Source organism: Motacilla alba, chromosome 2 (genome assembly GCF_015832195.1).
Source record: "Motacilla alba alba isolate MOTALB_02 chromosome 2, Motacilla_alba_V1.0_pri, whole genome shotgun sequence".
Taxonomy (NCBI): domain Eukaryota; kingdom Metazoa; phylum Chordata; class Aves; order Passeriformes; family Motacillidae; genus Motacilla; species Motacilla alba.
The window spans coordinates 68,810,212-68,820,850 of NC_052017.1; the positions used below are offsets into that span (position 1 = coordinate 68,810,212).

The 10,639-nt window shown below is 54.4% G+C and overlaps 1 protein-coding gene across 1 annotated transcript; it reads left to right on the forward strand.

Moving 5' to 3' along the window:
- Positions 1 to 2,839: 2,839 nt before the first annotated feature.
- Positions 2,840 to 9,147, forward strand: FOXF2 (forkhead box F2). The gene is made up of 2 exons (XM_038130056.1): positions 2,840 to 4,242; positions 8,197 to 9,147. Exons 1-2 carry the CDS (start codon positions 3,234 to 3,236, stop codon positions 8,361 to 8,363), a joined length of 1,176 nt encoding a protein of 391 aa, XP_037985984.1. The 5' UTR covers positions 2,840 to 3,233; the 3' UTR covers positions 8,364 to 9,147.
- Positions 9,148 to 10,639: the final 1,492 nt, after the last annotated feature.

Genomic DNA, 10,639 nt, shown 5'->3' on the forward strand with positions numbered 1-10,639 from the left:
GTCCCTTCCCATCCTGGCCTTTTTGCTCCCTCCGCCGCGGTGGGATTGCCCCCCTCCACACCCTCCAGGTGGTCGCTCCGGGCCGCGGGGGCCGAGAATTGGGCGCTCCACTGCGGCAGCAAGGCTTCTTCCAGCTCGTTAAAGTGCCCGCATGCCCCTCATGCGGAAAGGGATCTCTGTCAGCCGCTGTAGATCGAGATCTAAATCCAGGCACCCTGAAACTGACAGTTGGAGGAAAATCCTCCAGGGCTTAAGGAAACGCACTTTTACAATACTGGAGGGATTTGTTTAAGTTTCAGTCTCGGCTTTAATTGAAAAAACGCTTCTCATCTGCAGAACCTCAGAGGAGAGGAAAGAGCCTGAAGCACACAGTTTAAAAAGGGAGGAAAAGGACAGAAAAAGAACAAAAAGAGGCGGGGGGGAAAGAACTCCAACATAACTGTAAACATTTATCTTTCATATTTGTCTTCCATTTTCTTAACTGGTTTAGTCTAACTTATTTCATTTAGCTCACGAAGCAGAGGGGACTGTGTTATGAACGTGAAACTGAAACCGCAATAATGAAGAGATTTCCTAGAATAAAAACTATGATTATACAACAACATCTGAGTAACCAAATCTGCCAAAAAGTTTAATTTCCGTATACTTTGGTAAAACAAACCAGTTGTGCTCCGAAACTAGGATCAGCTCAGAAATGGATACACCAACCAAAATAAACATCTCCACAAAACAGCAAATGCACTCCTGTTTAACCATAGGCAATTTAAATCATCTTTTAAAGTATCAGGATCATATCTTGGAGACTTTTTAACGCTGTGTTTTGAACAAGTATCTGCTGCGAAGAAGAGGACGTTGCTAACAGGTAGAAGATTGAATGTGTTAGCCCCGATTCCCGTATCAGCACTTTGTCAAGTCAGGATTGAAGTAGCATTCGGGCTGCCTTTCCCGGCTTTGCTTCACTGCCTGTCCAGTGTCGCACCGCCGAGGCACCAATGACACCCCGGTACATCGTGACATCTTGTGTTGGGAGTAAAAAATTTTTCTCGCTCGACTAAAAGTAATGATCCAAACGAAGAGTCTGAATCGGGGGCAGGTTAGAATGATTTACAGGCAATGATCCTCCCCCTTGCATTTAATTCCTTTGGTCTCCTGAAGATCGCAGAGATTACTTGGACGCGTCATCCGAAGATGACATTTAGACAGACATCCCGCCGAGGAAGGTGAAAAAGCACCCTCCCTCACAGATCTAGAGCAAGGAAAGATGTTTATATATAAAACCACGGATATTAAAAAAAGGGGGAAAAAAAGCAAAATAGGTCGTTACAACAAGATCAGGAATCTCACATCGGCCTCCCTGTCTTTCAAGGGAACAACAGGCAAAAAAAAAAAAAAAAAGATAAGAAGACAGATAGGTTGATAGATAGATTTTTTTTAAATATAATTATGGGAACAATTTAAATCGATGCCTTAGGAAAGGTAAACATGGGTCTATGGACCGACCTATTATTTTTTTTCTATTAAAAATGTGTCATAAACATTGCCGGGCTTGGTAGTGTTTTTCTTAGCTTATCCTCAGATACAATCAAGCCATTTTCGGACACATTCCCATGTATGTAGCAGTGGTGATCTGGAGGAAGCTGTCGACGCCTGTTCAGTTAATTTAGGTTTTCTTTGTCTAATTACTGTGGAGCTTAGGGAAAAGGAGCTGGGCTCAGGGCAGTAAACTGACACTTGGGCTCTGTGTGTGGTATCCAGGCAGAGTTTGATGGAAAAAGCCTGCTTCCACTCAACTGCAGGTCACTGTCTGGGACCAGCCCCACCCCCTCCCTACCCGTACCCACCAGCGAGCTCTCAGCACGGAGCTGCACTGGAGACAGACGGACACACAGACACACACAGAGAACTGCAGGCACGCCGCTGACACGGCGTCCCGCTCTGCCCGCGTCCTTCCCACCCCCGTTCCTTTGCTCCAGCATCCCTGTCTGCTCTGCCTCTTGCCCTGCCGCCGTCCTCCTTGCGTCTCCAGTTTGATTCTGGAGCCTCCTCCATCATTCGTGAGCAGGCCTGTGCCTCCCCGGCCCCTCTCCTCCCTGCCCCCTCCGGCGCCCCGTTTCCTCCGGCAAGCGGCAAACGCGTGACCCACCCGTGGCAGGGGTGGAACGTCCCCGGGGCGTGGAGGGAGGGCGCATCCCTGGTCCTCGGACTCTATCCCTGCTGCTCTAGAAAATGAATGATATTTTACAGGGCCGTGGAAGGTAGCAAGGGGTAGTGAAAAGTCTTTAAAAACAAATGTCTTGCAGGCTTGAGGAGCAGTAAACTCTGCTGCCTCGGGCTCCGCAGGGTGGGCCATCCCCTCACACGCGTGTCCCGCATCAGCGCCCGTGTGTCACGGGGCGCGCCCGCGGAACTCAGGGCTGGCAGCCGCTCGCCTCGCCCCGGGGCCGTGTCGGGAGCAGAGGGCAAAGCGGTGCCTGTGGGGTCGAGGGAACCCCCGGAAGGCGGTAAGCGGGACCGGTGCTAGTCCGGTAGCGGGAGCGAGCCGGGAATAGTTCCGCAGCAGCAGCAGCAGCAGAAGCAGCAGCGCCTCTTGCCCAGATGACGGGTGGACAGAGGCCAGCTGGAAAAGGGGTGGTCTCTTTCTTCCCCCTCTCGCTCCCCCTCTCCCTCTATCTCTACTGATTTCTCGGCCGGATTTAGGGGGGGTATGCGGGGAAAGGGAAAAAAAATAATAGCGAGATTGAAGGAACTGATAGGCGATCGCGCTGTGCCTTTTACGAAAAAAAAAATGTATATATGAAAAAGTAACAGTGCGGAAGAGATTGCGGGGCGGGGGGCAGGCTTTTGCGCTTCCTCTGCTTGCCGGATTAGGCAGCGGGATGGTCCCCAGGTGGGGGGCAGAGGAGGAAGCGGAGCGGCGCTGAGCCGCGCAGGGAGGGAGGGGGCCGGACCAGGGCCGGGGCCGGGGCTGGGCCGGTCCATCCCGCCTAGTGCCTGGCTCCGGCGGAAAGCAGAGGAGCCATTGCGCAAGGGACCGTGGGGAGGGATGCGCAGGGCGCTGCCGCCGCCCCGCCGCCGCCCGCCGCGCTGAGGAGGTGCCCGGAGGACAGCGGCTCCCACCGCACCCCCCGCTCTCCCCCTTCAGGGCACCCCCCGCCCCGGTACCCACCCCGCCCGGCTCCCCCCCTTCCCTCCCAGCCTCACCCCACCCTGCCCCATTCCCCTCCCTCCGCCAGATGACCACCGAGAGCGGGCAGCAGCGGCTGGAGCCCCCCGTCCCTCTCCGCTCCTGCAGCCCGGCTCCCGGAGCTCTCCAGATGAGCCGGCCGCCCTCCTCCGCCCTGGAGACCTCCACCTCCTCTTCCTCCACCTCCACCTCCTCCTCCTCCTCGGCGGCGGCGGCGTCCTCCAAGAGCAAGAAGGCCAGCTCGGGGCTGCGGCGTCCCGAGAAGCCTCCCTACTCCTACATCGCCCTCATCGTCATGGCCATCCAGAGCTCGCCCTCCAAGCGCCTAACCCTCAGCGAGATCTACCAGTTCCTGCAGGCCCGCTTCCCCTTCTTTCGCGGCTCCTACCAGGGCTGGAAGAACTCCGTGCGCCACAACCTCTCTCTCAACGAGTGCTTCATCAAGCTGCCCAAGGGTCTGGGCCGCCCGGGCAAGGGCCACTACTGGACCATCGACCCGGCCAGCGAGTTCATGTTCGAGGAGGGCTCCTTCCGACGGCGGCCCCGCGGCTTCAGGAGGAAATGCCAGGCGCTGAAGCCCATGTACCGCATGATGAACGGGCTGGGCTTCGGCGCCTCCATCCTCCCGCAGGGCTTCGACTTCCAGGCGCCCCCCGCCTCCCTCGCCTGCCACTCCAACGGCTACAACCTCGACATGATGCCCAACGCCATGGCCAGCGGCTACGAGGGACTCAGCGGCGGCCACCACGTCCCACACATGTCTCCCAACCCCGGCTCGACCTACATGGCCAGCTGCCCGGTGACTGCCAACGGGGACTACGGCCCCGACAGCAGCAGCAGCCCCGTGCCCTCCTCGCCGGCCATGGCGAGCGCCATCGAGTGCCACTCGCCTTACACGAGCCCTTCGGCTCACTGGACAGCCTCGGGGGCCTCGCCCTACATAAAGCAGCAGGGCCTCCCCGCCGCCAACGCCGCCTCCTCCGGCATCCACTCCAGCGTGCCCTCCTACTCCCTGGAGCAGGGATACCTGCACCAGAGCCCCCGCGACGACCTCTCAGGTAGGGGCGCGGAGGGGCGGCGGGGGCGGCGGGGAGCGCGGCGCCGGAGGGGGTTTTCGCCGGCGACAAAGGTTTCTCGCGGGGGAACCCCGGACCGCCACGGTGTCGGAAAAAAGAGGCGCATTGTCTGCGAGAGGGAAAAAAATACGCGTGGGTTGGAGCTGTTCTGTTTCGGGACAGGGGGGCTGTTTGAGGGGGGCGGCTGTGGGCACGGCTGCGAGCATCCTTCCCGCTCGCCCGGTGCCAAGAAGGAGCGCTCCGAGGAAAGCCAGGCTTCGTCCCGGCTCCGTCCCGGTTCGCGTGACCCCCTCCCGGTGCCGGCGACATGTGCGCGCCGCGGTGGCAGCGGGGTTGGCCCCTCGGCCCCGTGCTGCGGCTTCACTTCGCGGGGAGCGCCGCCGGGCATCGCCGCCGCCTCGGTAAACCGCGCTCCGCGGAGACGCGCCGCGGGAGTAATCAAATAAAGGCGTCAAATATTATCCTCGAAACCCTACCGGGGGGGAAAAAAAGAGAAAGAATTAAAAAGAAAATAAAAAACCCTCTGACAGCAAACCACCCGCTTATCTTAGCTAGAAAGATTAAAGCGGATCGAGTATAATTCTGCAACCGGAGGGAAAGAGTTTTCTGGTCGCTGTCTCCCACCCCCTCACCCCCTCCCCGGCCGGTGATTACAGACAATGTCTGCTCAGAAAAATCCGAGCACAAAAATGGGTAAAAGATGTTGGGCTCTTACGGGGAATTTTTCCAAATAGCCCTTTTAAACGTGGGTCCCAGAGGTTAAGCAAACAAAGACAGTCTGGGCTGGACCACACCGAAGAGGATTTTAGCCTGACTTAACCCCTATGAGAGCGGGGTCTTGTTCAATTTTATGGGAATTTCAACAAGTAACAAATACAGGCGACCCTCAGCTCTGGGTCCCCTCCCGCCCCCTCCCTGGGCGCCTGTCAATCACTCTCCTGTCCTCCTGCGAGCACCGCAGCCTGCCCTGGCCTCCCCGCAGCCCGCTGTCGCCATGCAAGTCGCTTTGCCGTCACCGCAGAAGGGACGGGGTCTGTCAGGGGACAGCAAGCAGTTGCAAACTTTCCTCCCTTAAAAACAAAGGAGGCAAACCCCCTAAATAGCCCTTCTGGGGAGAGGAGGCTGCAAAGCGGGTCGCCGTCTCACCGGCTTTTCCGCGCAGGGGAGAGAGTGGACGAGATGCGTTCCCAGCTGGGTTCCTCTGTGCCCACAGGGTTCTGCTGCTGCTGAGGTTTAAACCAACTTTTCGGAGCTATAGAGCACCTTCCACGTGCTTTTTAGAGAGAGGCCAGGGAGAGAGGCCGGCGGGTTCACAAGGGCATCCCCCGCCGAACTCCGTACCTGCTCCGTTAGGAATTTCTGCTTTGGTTTGTTGTTTTTGCTTGGATTTTTGTTTTCTTTTCTTTTTCTTTCTTTGCATCTTTTTTCCCCTCTGTTTGTTTTACTCTTTGCGGCCGCATAGTCCGTCACGCAGGGCCCATGGGGCCACGCGTGGTGAAGGAGTGGGACTGGCCCGGGAAGCGGAGCTGGGAGGCAGCTGCCCCCTCCTCCTGCCAGACACCTGAGGTAAGAAAGCTGATTCCTGGAAGAGAAATTTTCATCCAGAAACAGCCGAAGAATACCTCTACAAAACAAAAAGCAGAGGGAGATAGAGCAAGGGTTCTGGTCCTCCTGGAGTTCCACTGCAGTTTCCAAGGTCGGGCGGTTTAAATCCGAATTTCTGTTCAAGGACGGAGACAGAAGCATACGAACCGCTGGACGCTGTCTTAATGTCGACCACCAGCGTCCGTTTCCAGCAGCTCAGATTTAATGCCATCACTTTGCAAAATGGTGTTTCTCCGCTTATTTTCTACAGCTTCAGTATCTGGGCCCAAGGCTTTAGTGCAAACTATATGCGATCCTTGATTAACTGAACAAAAAATCAAAACAAATTCTTAATTTTATTTATTTATTATTTTTTATTTTTTGAGTGGATCCAATCCTTATTTTATTTGTGCATGATATGTAAAATCTCTGTGGCACAAATATTTCCGAAGAGTGAAAGGAGATGAGGTCTTTTATTTGTACTTAAAATCAGCAATAATCTTTCTCCTCCTGTCCCCGCGAAAGCAGTAGCAAGTGAAATTCGCCTTTCCCTTTCTCTAAGTTAAATGCAAAGCAAATTCGGTGGCTAATCGCTGTTGGTTTGCCAATAATTCTCTACCCATGACAGCGTCAGGGAGGACTTAAAACCGTGAATTTATATCAGACCCAAGAATAGGAGAGGTAAAAATTGGAAACAGGAGGCTTGGTTCTGCTAAAAGGATTTTGAAGCTGGGGGGCGGGGGGAGCCGGATTTTTTTCGCAGACTATTAAATCCTGCTAAATGATTGAATCAGGATTCTAATAAAGTGCCCCAGTTTATGGTGAGCATACCAGCAGGGTTATTAGAAAGCCGAGGAAATCCAGCGAAATAATCACTTTTATAAAGTGAGCTCTGCGGGGTGAAGGAGGGGACAACGCCGGAGGAGAACGGGCTGTGCGCGCCGCCGGCCGACGCTGCCAAAGGGTTCGGCTCCGCCATCCTGAGGAAAACCGGGGACGTTTCCCTCCTGTTTATTCTGTTTATTTTTCTTTTATTTATCTTTTTTTCTTTTTCTTTTTTCTTTTTTTTTTTCCTACACCCTCACTCTCCTGCTCTTTCTTTTGCTGGTTTGTTTTTTTTTTTCCTCCTCGCCATTTTCTTTTTCTTTTTTTTTTTTTTTTCCCTTGACCCTCGGTCATATTTGACAGGATCCCGCTAGACGAGTTTGACATCCACACGCCAACCCAAAATCCTCTCTGGCTCTACCCTCCGGGCCTTGCTCGGGCAATGCTCCCCTCCCCGCCGGATCCAGTAGGAACCCTGCCAGACCAAAGATCCCAGCCCCGATCCCAGCTCGGTGCTGGGGGTGGGGTGACGTCTCCCATGCGGCCCCCGAAAGGCTGCCTTAGGCTGTGGGAAATTAAAATGGGAATTTGCGAGGTCATGCGCATGTCGGTGCCACGGATGTACTTGGCTTGTTGTTGTTGATGAACCGTAGGGTGTATCTTATGTTTATGAAAGCACACACGCGAAAAGGCGTGAACGCTCTTACACACACACATATAAATAAATACATACTGTATCAACACACAAACGGACCCTGACTGGAATTCAACCTGCAGCCGCTCAAGTCAGAAGCAAAATCCTCCCAGGAACGGGGTAGGGAGCGGGAGGAGCGAGGAAAGGTGGGAATCGGATTCAAATAACTGTGGTGCACGCAGGAAAACACGCAAGTGGCATCGCCTCCTCTTTCCCTCTCGCACACACACGCACAAACACACACTCCCTCATCCACCCCCCACGCGGAGGCTGAACTACCCCTCCACGTCGATAAGTACCGAGGCAGAGGGCAGACAGACAACAGCGCGTGTGTGCCCACGCAGGAGGGATGCCCAGAGATGCCAGCGAGGCCGGGATGCGGCCAGGCACGGGTCCGTGGGCATCCACCTCCGCATGCCTTCCCCTCCTCAGCTTGCGTGCCGCACGGCTGTGTGGTCTAGAACCTCCCCGCAGAGCGGGCTCGGGGGCTCCTGCGAGCACGGCTGCAGCTCCAAGCCGACCTGCGGGGGTTGGGGGGCTCCGGGGAACCCAATTCCCCTCCTCGCTCGGGGCAATGGAACCCCCGGGCTCTCTGCCCTGCAGCAGGTCAGGCTTTGCTCCTGCGGGAGCGTCCAAGTCCTCCGCCAGGAAAGTCAAAGATGAGTTACCGAACCCTGGTAACTCCTGGGGGAGCCGAGCCCGGTGGTAAGGGGGCGGTGTGCCAGCTCTGTGTAGGCAGCCTCCCCTCCCTGCGGGTGAGGGAGGAAGGACTGCTCCACCCGGGCAAAGCTCTCCGACTTCTGAGCAGCTCTTGTTATTTCCTTCTCTTGCAGTGGGACTGCCTCGCTACCAGCATCATCCCTCCCCGGTGTGTGACAGGAAAGATTTTGTCCTCAATTTTAATGGCATTTCTTCGTTTCACCCGTCTGCTAGTGGATCTTACTACCACCATCACCACCACCAAAGCGTCTGTCAAGACATCAAGCCCTGCGTGATGTGAAGGTCGCGCCCCAACAGAGACAATCAGGTGTCACTGAACAGAGCCGAGGTGTAGACGGACCCACGCAGATTAAATATAATGTGCACTCTGATAGCATTGGTAGTACACGAGTCACTTAGCAAATGTGCCCAAGGAAGCAGTGTTTTCGGTCCCACTCCACCCCCTGAAGGACACGTACAGCCGATATAGTGCTCCAAAGGTCTTACTAAGAGAAAAATGTCTTGCGTGATGTTTCGGCTTAGGGGGGATCTAAGTGTCCTTGTGCCAAGTCTGACCACCTTAATCACAAACCACTTTTCTGCAATCTCCCAAAGAACCGAGCTTTGGGAAAGGGAACAATTCGACATATTTTGATACGAGAAAGTGTCTTTGCATAGGAAAAGTAAATGTCTCCGCACCTGCGAGGACTCTCCCTTGTTACTGCGTTAGCGGGAAATGTACTTTTTTACTGTGTTCTCTCTCCGAGCCCCACCAAGGACACTTTGTATGGACTTCAGCACCGACCAATTGATATTATTAAAACAGTATTGTTTAGCCCTTTCGTGTATAGACTGTAAGAAAAGTTCCATTTTTTCCAGTATTGCAGCAATACAATATTTTGTTTTTTATTTTTACAAAAGTTGTTTTCTACCACAATATTTTTTAAAAATTTATTTTAAATAAATCTCGTGTATACTCACACACTATTGCTTTAAAAGGAGAATATATTTGCACTTATGTATACTTTTTACAGTTTGCCAAAATATTTTGATGTAAAAATTTTTTTTTCCAATAAAATGTATAGAACGACTATCACTCGACAGGCGTTTCTTTTCCCTTGGCTCCTTCTGAGAAAACTCTTCCACCATCCGAGAGAGTTAAGGATGTAACCCCAAATCCTCCAGTCACTTCTGGCGGAGGAGGGCAGCGAGAGGTTGACCCGAGCAGGCCAGTGCCATGCTCTCCGGGCTGCACCTCCCGCCGTCACCCACTTCCCACCCTGCTTTCCACCGCTGCTGGGTAGACTTTGGGATAACCGAGGCAGGGGACGCAAAAGCAGGAGGGTCGGGACTGCATGATCCTCTCTTGGGGGGCGCCTCCAGGTCTGAAACGCCCTCCCCGCTCCTTGGGGACGCGTCTGGGTGTCCCCATGTCCCCCTTTCCCCATAGCGCCCTCGGAGTCCCTTTGTGCCCGAGGGACTTTGCCAGGTGTGGGGGCAGGAGCCCCTGGGCAATGCGGGCTTGGACCCGAGAGGGCATGTCACAGGGGGAGGCGATAAAACCGTGGCAGGGTAAGGTCTGGGGCAAGCACCGACAAAGTTGAGGGCAGCGAACCGGGCCGGAGGAGAGAAAAAGAGGGGGGAAAAAGTACAAAAGAAAACAAAAAGGGGCCCCCGAATCACCCCAAGCAAGGCGATCCCTGTCCCTACGGTGCCCCGTGGATGGCGAGCGGCCAAGAGTCGGAGCTGGGCGCCAGGAGCTGCTCGTCTGGGCATCCTGCAGAGCCCGGGGCCGCGCCAGCCCCACGGCCGGGGGATGCGCCCCGAACTCACCCCGGACTCACGGCAGGGACCGGCCCCGGGGCAGCTCGGCACGGCCACCACCCCCCGCGCAGCCCGTCCCTTCGGACGGGGACACAGAATCGTCCCCGTACCTCAACGCGCACCGACGACCGACTCTGCCCAGCCCCGAGTGCGAGCGCTGGAAAAGGGGAGAGAGTTTCAGCAAAATGCTCTGTGCATGTGTGCACATATATAAGTGTAGATATACACACACACACACACACACAAATATATATATATATATATATATATAAAAATATATATATGCGTGCACGCACACACACCCCCACTCCCATATATATATGTATATTAAAATTATATCTATGTAATTATACATAGACATAAAACTCTTCATCTTTAAAATACATATTTATGCTCAGGCATGCCCTTTTCTTCCCTGAGCTTCTCAGGGCCTGTGATAAATTATAAAGTCAGTTTCAGCGTTTGCTCCGACCACAGTGCTGTGTTTACATTCTTTCCGAGGCAAGCCTGCATGGTCGTAATTTATATCCTAAACACTTGAACGTAACTTGTTTACACAGGAATGACAGGACCTCAAAGAGAAAAAAACTGCCTTTCCCGGCCGGCCGCCGGGCGTGGGGCGCCAGTGCCCTCCAGCGGCCCCGGCCCGCAGAGCGCCGGGCCCCGGCAGCTCCGCAGCACAATGTTGCCCCGGCGAATATTTTTAAAATTATTATTAGTTTTTTCCCCCACCTTCTGAGTGCTGTTATATAC